Genomic DNA, 16,784 nt, shown 5'->3' with positions numbered 1-16,784 from the left:
ATGTTCCCATTATTATCGTCATCATTGTCGTCGAACGCATCAAGAATGCAATGTAATTCTCAAATATAAACTCGAAACTCAATGGGCAAGGATGGAGTTCCCAAGGGCAAGGACATATACTACTGCGCAATGCGATTGGCAAATGAAAAAAAAAACAAGTTTTAAATTCTACTTTAACAAAATATGAATATTTAAACAATCGAAAATGCAAATTTTACCACTGAGTTAAAATACGAAAAGAAAAAACAAAACATAAATTAATCACCATCAACAACAACAAAAACATAAAAAAAACTTGGTATTTTTCGCTCTCTCCTTATACTATACTCTGTCATCCTACATAATGAAATGAAATACAAGGATTTTATTTTGGCTTTCGTTTGTTTTTCGTCGTCCGATTGGCACTTTTTACGCAATTTTCTCAACGACACCCTCCAAAATGCACACAATTGATTTGAAACGCATTGAACGTAAAACGAGAGCCGTTTTTTTCTACTGTATTTCGTTATTGAAAGTGTTTAAGTTGAAATCATATATGAACAGTTTACGTTCATATATCAGCCTTCAAAAATGCATTATGCACGGAGGATTGAATGATTTGTTCGAGACTCGATGTATCAACATATTTTATGTGGCGTAGCCCTTATGTGATGTGTTTGTGTATATATTTGGGGTTTGCATGCACACACACACACATAAATATGTATATATTGATGCAGAAAAGAAGCAAAAATAAAGAGAATGTGCATTACAAATATATACATAAAAAAGCCATATAGTTGCCTTGAAATCACTCATCGAATCAACCTATCTGAGAGAAGTTCTAAGTTATCGTCGTCGGCGGCGGCAATAGCAGCTACAGTGGCGTGTGTTAATTTGTCTGGTGTTGCGTTGTGTTTATCAAAAGGAACATAATACAAAAGATAGGGGTTGCAATGACATTTTCGTTTATTCAAATAAATGAGGCTAGTTTTGTGCTCCTTTTTCATCATTTTTCGTTTGAAGTCTAATCTTTTGTGTAGAGTCGGGGTATTTCTTTTTTTTTTAATTCTGTTTTGTTTGGCCTTTTGCCTTTGGCAAATGCAATTGAACGTTTGTATTGAAATGAGCATAACATATGGTTGACACTAGTCATATGTACAATGTACATCGATGCAATTTTATTAAAAAAATAACAAATACAGAACATTTTTGTTCAACATTTCGACTTCGCTTTTTCAGACAATAAACCGTTGCAAAACATTTATACAAAATTAAATGATAAATCAAAATGTTGCAAAGCAACTCAACGCTTAAAACACTTGGACCTGTTTTTTTTTTAAGAACGTCTCTGAATGTACAAATATAGATTCATGCGATTCCTTGCTGAAACCTTAATAAAATCAGTTATTCAATAATATATCGATGCGTCGTGAATTGGTGAATACAATCAAAATAAACATAGGGAAGCTCACCGACCGCTAATTACCTGACTGAGGCCCACTGGTTCCAGCGTTGATGGAAAAACGAACAAATTAAATGAAACAAAGAAGGAACAAAAATAAAATGTGTAATGTTGTTTTCTTCATCGTTGTGGCCGTCGTCATTTTGACCATAATCTCTTGCACCGGTAAACAACACATATATGGAGTTGACAAGTTGCAACGATGAAATTCAGGAAATTTAATTTATGTAAAACATGACTTATTTATACGCGCACGTCCCAGTCACACACACACACAGAGAAATCCTTCAAGTCATTTAGTCCTTTAAATACGGTGTTGGTTTATTTGAAGCGGATAAGAAAGAACATATGCGATTTTTTGAAGAAATTAAACGAATAGGAAATTACCGTTGTAGAAAGGATTAAGGAAAAAAATAATCAAAGGATTGAAACCACCTGAGCCCAAGGCGTCCATGACATTCATACATGACAACCGATGATCAGATAGAGAACGATTCAAAGAAAGGGGGTGTTCATGTGTCAAAGTAGTTTTGTTTGCTCGTATAGTAAAATCGACCAAGCAACAAAATAAATATCGCATGCGATCCATATCAAAGCCAAATTTGCCATTGAAAATCAAATGAAGAAGGAGAGAAAGAGAAACATGCTGACGGTCACAATCCGACAACAACAACATCGACGACGATGAAATAAAAAAAAAATGTGCATGCATCAGTGTGTATATGCCATTCGATCTGGTTGTTTAGACAACGTAGCGATTATAGAAGACTTATTTATTAACACCGTCACTGGGTTCCCTATTTTGTTTCATGTTCGACTTTCATTTCCAGCTACTGAATACTGCTACTGTTAGTACTGCTGCTGCTGCTGCTGCTGCTCTTTCGCTATGCAAAACACTGTCTATAGTAGAAATATAATTTGATGTGCATGTATTTCTACGTTATAGACTGAACGACAAAGAGAGTGAGTGTGTGTATGTATTATATTACGCGTATTCGCCCGTGGGTTGCGCTCATTTACACTGGTTGGTGTATGCGCTTGAACTTGCACACACAGACAGTCACATATACATGTATACCGCAACGGTTTACAACAATGCATTGACGCGACAATGTGCAACACGGACAAACAATTCAACAAAACATGGATATGCATGTACTTGAACAATACATTCGATGGAATTGAACTTGAACGCGTAATAAAGGAACAAGAATTAAACTGGTAAATAGAATATGGAGAGTGACTATGCGAGAATGATTGTGAGAGAGCAGGGTCGAGTAAACGAGCGAGCGCGTGCAACAAAGCCAAAAGAGAGAGAGAGAGAGAGAGAGAGAGTTAGGGAGAGGGAAAGAGAGACATACTTAGTTTTATCAAAGAGAGCGTATATGAAATAATGTATGCGCTCACGCGCACTAAACAAAAAAAAACACCAGAGAATAGTGTGTCTGTGGGTTTGTGTGTGCATATACATGCTCAAATCATATAGCAAAGTGCACACAATGTTAATTTTTTGCTTGCATAAATATTCATATTGCTCGATTATGGGCTATTTATCAATGCAATGATAGAGAGGAATTGTCATCAAGCGATAAGAAATATTAGTTTTTAGTTCATTTCATCAACATATTTGTTTCACATCGAAATTCAACCGATTGATCCGAATTCAAATGATGAAAAAATGAGCGTTCATTCCAATGATAAATGTGAATGTCTGGATGTTGCATAATGTGCATCGTATGAACAAAAATATGTGCAGCATTTGGCCGTAAAGAATGGCTCATCTTTCCAATGAAAAGAATATTTCACTTAAAAACACATACAGACAAAGAGAGAGAGAGAGAGAGAGAGAGAGAGAAATCCATAAATGGGAATTAAAACATGAATGCCATTCGCTGTTGATCCACATCACATCGCGTCTGCAATTATTTGCTTGTTTTAGTTGCAACTGTGAGGAGAGCCCTAAAACGAGGCAGTGTATATTATTTTCCATAGATTTGCTCGCGTTCTCTCTCTCTCTCTCTCTCTCTCTCTCTCTGTTGGTATGTTGTTTTGTTTCCCGAAGACGCAAATATACATACATATATGTACATAATGAACGTCCTATGTAAATGGCCTGGCACTGACACTGAACTCGCGATACACACACACACACGCATACGCTTATATATGCGCTTGTAATCGCGCATTCATGACCTTTACAAGTGTTTGGTTTGCGTTTTATTTTCCTCGCGCTTATGTACAAAGAGTCGGCGTTTCGGCTGACGTATTTGTATTGTGCTGTGTTCTCGCGAACGCAGACATTCTATCCATACAATGTTGAGAGCTGATGGTATGCATGCGTTATGTTCCTTGTTCTGAACACTGCTGTGTCGTTCTCTTCGTGTGCTAGACTCTCAGCGTAAACGTATCCATATCATATATACTTATTGGTTCATCGCGCGGCATCGTCGTCGCCGTCGTCGTCCCGCTTTTTTCCCGTCGACATTGTCGTAGTCGTATTTTATATACACAATTTTCGTATGTGTATATTTTTTTTGTTCTTCTCCCGATGTTGTTTGTTTCATCCGTGTCTCTCTCGCTCACTATACACAGGACAGTGTGTTTTGTGTTTGCCGGGTCGTGTGCGATTGCCTTCCTTTGGATTTCACTTTCATTTAGCAACAGTAAGAGAAAGTACTGCGCGAGAAGTGGTTGCGTTTTCTAGTTAGTTCCTGTTATTGTGCGAAATATATTCATAAATGGTTCTTCGTCATTGTCAAATAAATCGACATTGATTTTGAACATCGCACTGAAAATTTCTGAAAATAAACCACAATATAATTTACTGGCTAAATTGCGAAAAACAACGAGCCAGCACACTGGGATCAAATTAAAGAATTAAAGCTATTTCATTTTGGTTAATTTTTTTATTCATTTTTTTTTTTGTTGCAATTCGTTTATATATTCAAATTTTCGCCGTTGAAATAAACAAAATGATCAAAAACACAATTTCAAAAGTGTGTATTTGAATCGTCAATTCAGCAAAAGAATATTTCCATTTTTTAGTGTATGTGAAAAGTGAGTTGTCACAATTTCTTTTGTTTTTCTAAAAAAAAAATTTTTTTTAAGTGCAATAATACATCAAGAATCGTTGAAAGAAATTTATGGATTTACAAAGAACATTCGGATGAAACATATTGAGATTTAAATGAACCGACAGTGTTTATAATAATTGTGTGCTTAACAAGTGATCATAGACTATGAACATAAAATTAAAAGACATCAATTTAAAAGAACCGAAAAGTGCATGATGTGATAAGTGTTTGGACATTGAAGTGCAACTGTTCTATTAGATTTTTTTTTTAAATCAGTAGACTTGATTGAGGAGCAACAGAACAAATTTGAACATAAAAAAGAAGTTTTTAAGAATATTGCTTATCACTATAAATAATAATATAGAAACTGTTATTGGAATCAAAATTCCATAGTGTTGTGTAAATTTGCGTAAAAGTTATCATTTGTATTGGAGCGGAAAAAGCGAATGATCATCTTTTTGTTGGATTCATCTAGAAGCAGTCATTCATAAACTGGAACTTAAATATTCAAAAAAATGTACGTATGAAAAAAAGAAACTAACTAATCAACGCATTTTGTGCGTACATGTTTTTGACAATAAAATGGTGTTTTCTCCTGGTAAAATCATAAAAAGTGGCAACATGACTCTGAATGCAGATGAAATTGGAGAAAATTCCAATGCGACTTTTGATTTTGTGTGGAATTGTACGCAAGATTATTCGTAAAAACCGTGCGATAAAATAGAAGACGGTCGGTTTTTATTTTTATCATGTCGCTTTGTTTTCAAAGCAAAACCATCGAAAATCAGAATACGAGATTCATTTGAAGTGCCATAAATCACAATCTCCGCATTGGATTTCCATCCAATTGAACTGAAGTGATTGTTTTTCCACCTTTTTTTCGTTATCTCTCTCTACCTCTCTATGTGTCTCTTTCTCGTTCGCCCTCTTCGTTGATCTCTGATCATTTCAATCGGGAGTAATTCATCTAATTCGATTTTTTTTCTCCCGAATACATCCGATAAATTGATCATTTTGATTTACAGCACAGCGAGCCAATATAAAGCGATTTCAAACACAAATAGAATATATAAAATCACGACCTTGACATTGTATACTACATTTATAACGAATTGGCCCATACAATTTACATTTGTTGGTGTTTTTTTTTTTTAATTTGTATTTTGTTCAATTCCTTTTTGTTCTCACTCTATTTTTTGTTCGTCGTATATGTGTCAATACATATAAAAATATTAGTTTGTATATAAATATGTGGTTGTCTCGATGAATTGAATAAATAGATGTTTTGATTGTGGCGTAGTTGTGGGGAACCAAAATGAAACTAATTGATAGAAGACAACACATTACGTATGAAATAAATAAAAACTAACAAAATTTATACAGTATAAAAGAAGGCACTTAGAATGAACCGTAAGTGGTAATCAAATCAAAACGCACACATATCCAGTCAACAAAGAACCAAATCCACCAAAAACAAAATTGTAAATAATGGAAAGCAATACGGAGAGCAGCCACAATGCAAAACAGATAAAAACTGATTCTATCTCTTTCTCGCTTTCGGTTGTGAATGTAAGCGCTGATAAAATACAACAACATTTCCAAAATGAATAAAATATGCTTTCGGTCTCGTCGTGTGGCTTTTTTTGTCTGACAATTAGACTTTATTTTCGTGGTGCGTTTTATTTGGTAATGAAGTATTTTTTCTTCTGATACGGAGTATTGCACTGATACGATATTTGTTGACCGTTTGTTGTGGCTGAGTTGAACTAAAAATGCATATTTAAGTAAAATGGCAGTAGTGTTTACTTACATAAGAAAGCAACGGTGAACACATACAATGCGTCAATTATCAACGAAATTGATGAATCCATAAATTTTGCAAAACAAAAAAAAAATTGAGAACGTTCACATTTCATTCAATGTTGATAGCGGTATTTCAAATTTTGTTTTGTTTACATTATTCTGAATTCTTAATTTTCTTCGGCTCTAATTAAATGCGCAACAAAAACAAATTCACCGACAACCAAAAATTGACACTTTTTTTCGCTTTGATGACAAACAATTCAATTTTATTATCACATAGCCTGGAATGTTTCACCGGCACACTTCAAATTCAATGTCACTTTTTGTGAGCCCCCTCAGTATGTGTAGAAGATATTCTCATTGTATTGATGAATGAAGTGACAATATTTTTTGTGATTACGAAAAATTGGAGTATTTTGCAAATATCACTTCAATTCGTGTACTACATACGCTAAAGGAGAAAAAAAAAACTTCTGATGTTCTAATTTAAATTTCAAAGTAAATAAAGAATAGAAAATCAAAATGATCAATCAAATTTCATGTCACTTCACGTTCTAGAACGTAACAAAACGAAATACACTGCCAGTTTTTGGCCGTGGAGCTTAATGTGAAACGTGGAACCGTACTACTAAGAAAAACAAACTACTCGACATTCATATTTTGAATTTTTTGCCACAATTTTTTTAAAATAAATTACACCTTGAAAATTGATTTTGCCAATATTTTCACTAATTTGGCCTCAAACGGCCACCTGGTAAACACATTCACAAGTTTGATTGGCTAATAAGCTATATACCGTTGGAGAAAGGGCTTCAAGAGCTATCATCTGGCAAAGTTTCATCAAAATCATAGAACTAGGTTGCTTGCAATGAGATTCGGAAGCCGATTTTTCTCACAATTTTTCATATTTCGGCCAAACGGCCAGCGTAAAACGCCATCAAACCTGCCGGAAACTCCATAATTTATATACCATTCGAAAGGTAATTTTATAAGGAATCTAAAACAATTTGGTACCTCGGGTGTCTCCAACTTTTTTTCAACAAGTTTCATCTAGATCCAAAGTAATCAAATTAACACTAGAGTAAAACTCATTTATTCCATCTTTTATCCACCCAATAAAGTTGCGGAGAAAAATAATTCCACCCGAATCCATTCGTTATCCACTCAATAAATGGTGAGTGGAATCGAAATATTTTTCAAAGTGGAATCCAAAAAAAAGGTTCCATGAATGAAAAAATTAAATGGGGAAAATAAAAAATACGTCTGGAGGGTTTTTCATGCCCTATCGAATGCCGAAAACCCGAACTCTCTATCTTTTCTGGTTTTCTCTAAAATCCCTGAACAAACATATATATATATATATATATATATATATCTTACTATTCCATAGCTTAATGTATAAATCTACGTTTCACATTAAGCAATAAGCAACCATATAACGCAGAAAAATATGAAATACATTTTGACTGCAAATAAATGTATGACAAAGAGAGAAAAATTACTTGATTCATATTCACTTATGACATGATAATACTCGATGACGATTACGATGACAAAAGCAAGAAAGCGAGAAAGCAAGTCCAAAGGTACATATGAAAAGAGAAAAAATAGAGCCGCATTTTGTTTTGGTGAGAAAACAAGAGATGGAAAAACAAGAGCAAAAAAATGCGTCGATCTTAAATTTAAGACATAGAATAAATTCATTTGTATGGGTTTGTTTGCATAAGCCCGCATGACACATGCATATTCGCGAATTGTGATTTATTTGTCACGGTTTGGTCGTTTATTTGGTTTGCTGTTCGTTTGACGGAATTAATTGTGCATGGGAATAAAAAAACGGTTATGGAATGAGGAAACATTGAGTGCGAACGAAATAGAATCACAAAAAAGCGAACAAATATATTGATGAAAGTGACGTTCATAACAATAACGAATTTATTTCATTTAGCATAATCTCACAACTCTTTACACAATTTGCCCCAGTGAGAACGAATACCAACACACAAACACACGCGCAATTTTGTCTATGGATATTTTGTTTGGCGTCTGAGTTTTATTTTAATTGTTGCGTTTGCCACTTTTTTGTTGATCGCCATTTGTGTGGCATTGTCATCATTCTTCTTCGATTAATACATTAAGAAACGAGAAAATGTGCTTTATGAGAATCGCATTAACTGTATGAGCTACTTCATATTCACACCGAAAAAGAAACGGGAGTATATAATAATTTCATTATATGTATCCACTGTGTTGCCGCTTATTGTACTCTATTCTGGGCACTATACAAGCACGATATAGCGTGCAAATTAACGGCAGAGCAAGAGAGAAAGAACGGAAACCAGTAATATTTTTTTAACAATTCGATTGTCAAGGCTAAATAACTGACCCTGAAGTCAAGTGACACGTTGAAAACAACACAAATATTCGCATACTTATGCATATAAACACACTCATCGATTCTCCTGTGTGTATTTGCAAAGACGAGAACGCTCTCGTCTGCCGAATCAGTCATTCATTTTCGCCCCATTGTTGTTTCCAGTGTGTGGTTGTCTTTCCTTAGTCATTTCGACCAAATGAGACGATCGTACAAGGAAAAATACAGCGAGCTAGAACTACAGGAAGAGAGAGAGAGAGAGAATGAGAGAATGATAAAGAGAGATACTTTCATGAAAATAAAAAAAGAGATACGAATTATATCCAAACCAAATATAAAACCACTGAAATTAATGAATGAATTCTGATAGAATGGAGACAATTATACAAAATATTGTTAATGAGCGGCAAATTAAAATCAAATGTCAAACAATAATAAATGAATAAGAATATTTATAGACATTTTATGTATGTGCGTTTGTTTCTGACCACAATAAATTTATATTTCATAATAAATCTGGATGATCTAATTTATTCTTCTTTATATTCTCATTAAATTTATCCAGAGCATATATCCAGTTTTGTGGTGCATTTTCTACCTTTGATTTAATCCTTCTAATTATTTTAACACACACTTCTATCTCTAAATGTTCAACGTTCATTTCAAAATGGCATTTTATCTGTATAGTGTCATACCCCATTCAAATGCAAACAATTTGAACGATGAACAATCAATTTCATGAACACGTCAATTACCGAAAACGAATTGGATACACACACTGACGTAATTTCAATTAGTTTGCTTGCCATTATTGCTGGTTGAAACCTGGTTTTTTGTATGTTGTTCACTCTTGCCAAAAAAACCGCGCAAAATAAATTGCGAGTACAGATTTTTCAAGTTCATGCGAAATGATGATTTATAGATCACACTTGGAATTAGGTCCGTCGTTGTCATTCTCCTGTAGCGCTGGAATTTATTTATGTATATTATTATAGTCTTCTTATCGCCTGTAGACTGACCAAGCATTGAGTTACATCGATCGGATAAGCAGTTTTCCTTATATAATCCGCTTTTCACGCAATGGAATTGGTCGCTTAAAATCACTTTGCATCTAAAATTACAGCAAGTTTTTTTTCGCACACTTTTGCTTTCAGCTGTCGATCAGTATATGACATTTCACAACTGAAATCCATTAGAATCACGAAAACTTGAACTTGACGACGAGACATATTTTCGTAATGGTTACATTGAATCGGACAGGAAAAAAATGCGAATGTTGTAAGAGCGATTTTGGGGTTTCAATCATAATTGTTTGTTTTTTTATTTTGCTTTTTAAAACTTATATTACATCAGCGTAATGTTGACTCGAATGAATTGAGAGTCATATACATTAAATATGATCTCATTCAGTTTCCATCCAAAAATTTAAGTGTCACAACGAAATTATTTATGAACAATTTTAATGGAATATTTTGTTCATGCACAAAATTAATAATCCTTATTACCTCATGCATGTGTGAAGGTCATCTATTAAGATAAAAAAAAATCAACAAACAATTATTATGGCTGTTCATTTTGGATCAGATCAACACCAAAATATTCAATCGAATGATTAAATTAAAATTGTCTCGCATCAATTAGTTATAAGCATGAAATGGGAGTTATATTTATAAAACCGATGGACAAAAATGACCAGTTCATAGTCACACAACAGACCGAAATAACGGTGAAATTGTAAAAACAAGATCAATAGGGCAATTGTCATTCATGTCACCAAAAATTGAAGATGTTCGATTTCAAACGAAAAAGAATCTCCCGCACACCACAATTGATCTAATTGTTTTGATTCAACGAAATCTGTTTATTATTTACTTCATCAAATTTTTGATTTGTTTTTATCACTGACAAAATCAACAATATTGTACGCAACCTGTCATACTGACTAACCAGTTCCACGCATTTATTGGCCTACAATAAAATACAGTAGATGCGTTGCCACTGGTTTCGTACAATATCTTCTGTAATTGCGTCAGTTGTATAAACGTATAGCATTGGCGTTAATCCATTCATTTTGAATCATCATCAAGCACATTGTTTTTTTTTATTTTATTTTTTTGACTCAATAATATAAATATTTTCGTTTCGTTGCAGGTTTGAATGATCGTTCATTATTTGTGCAATCACTTTAATGGCTGCTATACAAATGCGTTGATAAAGAGCCCAAATGCGGAAATTGATATATGAAATCGCCTATCGTCACCTCGATTGAATATCAAATCAAGCAGAGAGTTGCATTTCCAGTTTGTGCTCGACGACTATTTACCAAAATGAACAAAAATTCCGTACATCAATCTCAAAATATAAACAATACGTATTTGCTGTAAATCACGTCCGCGAGCAATTGTTGTGCAGAAGTATTCGTTTCTTTCTATTGTTATTCGATTCATTCTGAGAGCAAACAGAACAAAAATGGTCCATCTCTTTATTTGACTTTGTGTATTTGACATTTTCGGGTGGCTTTTTTTATAGTTACAAGAATAACCAAAAAATATATCGTTCTGAGAAAGCGAAATCGTCATCATCATCTGTGTGCTTAAAACTGAAAGTTGGTGTCGATTCGGTTGTTATTGTTTTCATATTATTTTTTTCTGTTCTGCCATCATTTCAACGTTTCATTTTTCGCTTTCGTGTATTTGCCACATACACATTGATTCTTGAACATATTGTGTTAAAAGAGAGCGCCAGAAAATGCTTGCACACATTTCAGGAATCTAGAACAGAATAAAAATCAAAGCGTCATCAGAAATAAACGTGTGGTGGACGTCAAGTAGCCAGCACCAACGAACAATCGAACGAACGAATAGAAATACGAAAAATAAATAAAATAATCAACAACTTAACAGCAACACATCAAAAGTAAACAGTCATACAAAAAAAAAAATGGCTATAAGAGAATGAGCTGGATATGTATCGTGGGCCCGATTGTGTAAAAGACTTTGAGTGAAAGAATACAAAACACATATATACACATTTTCATTCGTATACAAAACAAAGAATATGACATTGAAAGTACATCTTTAAATAAATAAAAAACAACGGATCCGAAACGGTTGTACAGAGTATACGGAGCAGACTCGTCAATAAAAGAGCACTAGTTAATAAACATACAGATACATATTGAGCAGACCAAACGAACGACCAAGACAGAGAATAAGTGACAGAAAAAGATAGCGTATAATACGCGTGTTCCCAACCATACGGTGTATGTGTGTATTTTAAATATACAAACGAAAAAAAAGAAGATCCAACGACAAGCATTGTTATTTTTTTTTCTGTCCTGGTTCCTTACATACACAAATCACACACAAAAAAAGGAGAATCAGAACATGATGATGAAGAAGACGACAGCAACGACGACAACGACGCATATTCATGTGAAATGTTTTTAAATAAATTAGTACACAAAAATAAAAGAAAAAATGATGCGCCTCGCAATGAACATAAACCATTTTATTTATGAATGTCAATGATTATATGCAGTTTTGTTTATTATTATTTTCCATTCGAATATCTTGAATTAAGCCAAATCGATTATTGTTGTCATTGTCATTGTCATCGTACATCAGTTACAGCAGCAGAAACAAAGACAACAGCATCATCATTATTGCATTGCCCATTGAGCTGAGTTGTTGATATATTGTTGTCACCCTCCTGAGCCTGTCACACAATCTGTGTGCACGCACATATACATATATATGTGTGTGTATGTTTACTGCTGAGCGTATTGAGAACGAGAACGAACGCGCGAATCTCCAACAACGCAATCCTAAATAACAGTGCGTGTTGCGTGTGCGATAAACAAGAAGTGATTCACAGAGTATTTTTGTTACTGTGTTATTTTTTTTATCGTCTTTTTCATGCGAACATTTGTGTGTGTGTGTATGCGATATAGCCCGTAGATATGCGCGTATGTAGTTGAGAGTACAATGGCCTTGAACTACGTAGTTACGATTATAATACGCACTTTTTGATCACATTAGCCTATGTGCTTAGGCCGAACGAATGGAAGACGAAAAGCGAAAGAATACGAATACATAACGTTGAATTGCTCTCGTATTATTACAGTGTGTGTTTATGTGTACATTTTCAAAGATATAATATTAGTAAATGCGTGCTCGCGAGGAAAAGAAATAAATAAGCACCCGCGTGTAGATACACACACGCACATTTCTATCTATATACATAATATAAATCCCTAAAAAAGGAATACGATGGTTTTTATTTTTCCACTGCACATCCATCTCGTTCGCTACGATTGTGAATAACACGAAGAAAATAAATCGAGCACGATTTGTGGCTCAAAGGCACATTTTACGACGCATTGTAATGCGAAAACGCAACAGCAAAATAAAAAGTCATATTATTCGTATTATGAACAAATAAACAAAACAGATTTGTGCATGGTAAAGACGAAAACATTTCACTTTGAATCAAACAAACACACTTCTTTGTTTAAATAGAATATAGCAATTCATCGACATTTAATCAAACACTCACTCTCTCTATAGATGCCTTACTGACAAAGTATTTCCTAGAGTGAGAGAAGAGACAGTGAATGTGTGAGTGGGCATGTTTCAAGTGTATGCGTTGTATATGAGGCAAGGGTTTGTTTACACAGCTACATTTTCAATGTCAGCATGCACATTTAATGTTATGTGCCATGGATGATGCTCATCGAATCGCATCGAGTGTCGCTGATTTATCGCTATCAAAAATTCAATTTTTATATATTTACTAAGACACTGCAAGTGAGTCGAAGTGACACAAAATTTAGCGATTCAATTCAAAGAACCGATAATTTAAACAAAAAGTGAACATTTAGCTGCATTGTTTGTATCAAATAACGTCGAGATTTAATTCAAAAATTAAACAAATTATAAATGCATCCAGAGCTTTTTAACTGATCATGAAAATAGCGCCGTTTTTAATATTTATGAAGATGGGAAAATGCGTGGGCGTGCGAATGTGATTTAAATATTTATTCTTCGAACATTTGGACCAAACGCCATACATACTGTGGTTAAATATAGTGAATATAGCTTCCCTTCCACACTAAACATTCAAACTATGATTATTGAACTGACATATGTGCAATTTGAATCAAATTCGTCCAATTGATAAATTGTGAAAATAAAAGAAACATAGAATTTTGCAGATAATAAACCGTGAAAATAAAAGAAAAAATTACGAATTTGTAAATTGAGCGTGGAACATAACAGTCGAAATAAATTTCATTACAAAAAAAAAAAACGAAAAAAATCGAATCATGAGTGAATCACGTTCATCGCCAGTATTATATTCGGCAGCTGTACAGGAGCAATCTGTCCAATTGCCGATTCTTTCACCACCACCGCAACAGCAACAGCAGCCACCACAGACACAACCGCAGCAGCGTGTTCATGTCATCAAAAAGAATATTTATCTAATGGCTCCAAGCCCGGGGAGCAACAATGGCAACAGCGGTGGTGGCACCACCAGCCCAATGGTAACTATGTTTTTTTCTTCTAATTTCGCACTTTATGTGCGTATTTTTTTTGTTTGCATGCAAATCCAAACCCATGAAAGTTTCCGACGGAATATTTTCGATGGTTTGAACCATGAAAAAAACAATGCATTTTAATTTCAGATGAACAATTTGAATCGACAGATAATAATGCAGCCGAAAAGTATCGTGGCCGGTGGTAATGTGACAACGGTTAGTGGTGGAACAGCGATTGGAATCGCTTCACAACAAACAACGACAACAGCAACGGCAGCAGCCGTTGTAGCTTCAGTTGTTCCGATTACAGAGAATTCAGAGGAGGTGTCGTATTTTCCACGTGTTACAAAGAAATTAACCGTTCAAGGTACAACCACAGCATCACCGTCCACTTTGGGTGATACGGTTAATGTTGTGTTTCGTGCACCAGTCGTGTCATCCAGTTCAAATCAATCAATGAGACCACCACCGCCGCCGCCTCCAAAAATTAAAGGACACTCCGAAGAACCATCCAGCTCTATTCCAGATTTAGGTAAGTGCATTTCTTTTCTTTTCATTCGTGCGTGCCATTTTTTTTTTTTTTTGTAAAATAAGTGTACTATTAGTGTACACATAGAGAGATATAAAAACGACATATACGCGATATGTCAGGCAAAAAAAAAATGTCATGTTATTTTTAAAATGTCTTTTTTGTTTACGATGAAAATAACAAGAAGATGAAGTCTTTGATATTTTTGTTGTTGCACTTTTCATTATGTTTTGCGATTCGAGAGATTATTTCTTGAATGCATTTCAATACATGAATGTTTGTCTATGTATTTGTTTGTTCCGCTCCATTCGTTCATTTCTTTTTATATCGTTTAATTGGCCATTCGATATAAATGCCGACGAGTATATATAAATATAGTATATATTGACTCAGTATTATTGAGTATGCTGTTCATTTTTATAGTATTTGAAAGAGTGAATGCACTCTTTTACTGTGCGGCTGGTGATGCTTTTTATCATATTTCTTGTTTTGCTGATGCTGTTACTGCTGATGCGGTTGTATCTTTCACTCTTTATGTTTATTGGTGTGTATCGCGGTTTTGATCAAGGAACAACCACAATAATAATGACCTTGACTGCATTTGTTCGGTCACAAAATGCGATGCACAGCACACAGACTCACGTCTATACAGCCTATATATTTCTCACATCTCAAGTGGCTCATATTTGTCTTCGACATTATTTCTCTCTCTCTCTCTCTCTCTCTCTCTCTCTCTCTCTCTTCTTACAACTCTCTTCTTGCAAGCACAGACACAAGAATTGGTTCAAAGCGATCGCAAGCATTTGTCTTTTCATAGCTAGTCGAATGATACATGATCATGCATGTATTTATAGATGTGAAAAATGTTCTGATTCTCACATACAATGTGTGTTTATGATGTCTGCAATGCATGTAATTTCGTTCAGATATCGATCAGTAATAATAATATTGTGAAAGATATCAAATTGAAGGGAAAAAATTGACGCATCAAAACTGACCTGATACCCAAGTCGATGTTCATATAAAGCATTCGGTGAATAAGGCAGTGGGTATTTTCATAAATGTCCACCCACATATATACGAATCAGTACCTTTTGTTCAGTTGTTGGTCGAACACACGGCACACTGCAGTGACTGCATTGTGTTGTTATCGTTGTTATTTTGTTAATAAATTCACCGACCCAAAATCATCGGCACGAAGAAATCGTTTTAAGCCAAAAACAAAAGAAAAAACACACACAAAAAAAAAAAAAAAACAACGACGACTCGATTCAACAATTTTTGCGCGCGATGAACGATTCACACGAACTTTACGACATTGAAAAATATTCCCTCATTCTATAAATATTTTTGGCAGCCACGGCAATTATTATGCGTAATATTTTTGTGTTAATTGATATTTTACTTTTCTGCCGCGTGAACGAAGTAAATGACATTTCAGCGAAAACGACGACGACGACGATGATGATGATGATGATATTCATTGGTTCAAATTGATTGTTTTTTCCCTCATTTGATCTGAAGTGTGTTTACATTCAGATTTAACGTGAACACACACAAACATACATAATCGCACCTCTGCTGAACTCACCGACAGATATACGCCACAATAAACCGTGTAATGTCTTCACGTCACTTATCGCAATGCAGTTTGAATTACGAATGCAAAATTGTAAATGTATTCGCACAAAAGCAATGAGCGAATACCTAATTGAGACCCGTATTGTGTGTGTATATATATAGTAAAGAAAAAATATGTTGTGATGACGCGCCTTACAAAACTCATTCGTTCGTTCATTTCGTATCTATCATACTCATCGCAAGCACAATTTTACATGTGTAGATGCAATTTTCCATCCTTTTACTCTCTTCCACACCCTGATCATCCGGTGCGTTTCCGATGCGTCTGTGTTGTTTTAGCGTTAAATGTTGCAATCAAAAATTCCCCATTTATGGGAACGCTTCTCTATCTTTCTGTGTCTGTTTCGTGTCTTTTTTTTATTTTTATTTTAAATTCTCAA

The 16,784-nt window shown here is 34.5% G+C and overlaps 1 protein-coding gene across 2 annotated transcripts in view; it reads left to right on the top strand.

Annotated features, from left to right (window-relative positions):
• The first annotated feature begins 12,197 nt into the window (after positions 1-12,197).
• The window catches only part of LOC116345158 (ecdysone-inducible protein E75-like), a 152,093-nt gene continuing 147,506 nt past the window's right edge, over positions 12,198-16,784 (top strand). The window contains exons 1-2 of one of the 2 annotated variants that reach the window (XM_031774291.1): positions 12,198-14,240; positions 14,382-14,766. In XM_031774291.1, coding sequence (XP_031630151.1) covers positions 14,022-14,240; positions 14,382-14,766 — 604 coding nt within the window. In that variant the 5' untranslated portion in view covers positions 12,198-14,021. The remainder of the gene's footprint in view (positions 14,241-14,381; positions 14,767-16,784) is intronic. The other variant, XM_031774292.1, reaches the window with a different exon arrangement.

Source organism: Contarinia nasturtii, unplaced genomic scaffold (genome assembly GCF_009176525.2).
Source record: "Contarinia nasturtii isolate CC-2019 unplaced genomic scaffold, AAFC_CNas_1.1 Cnas_scaffold_1240, whole genome shotgun sequence".
Classification (NCBI taxonomy): domain Eukaryota; kingdom Metazoa; phylum Arthropoda; class Insecta; order Diptera; family Cecidomyiidae; genus Contarinia; species Contarinia nasturtii.
The sequence above is the reverse complement of the archived record's forward strand: the minus strand, read 5'-3'. Positions and strand labels throughout refer to the sequence as shown.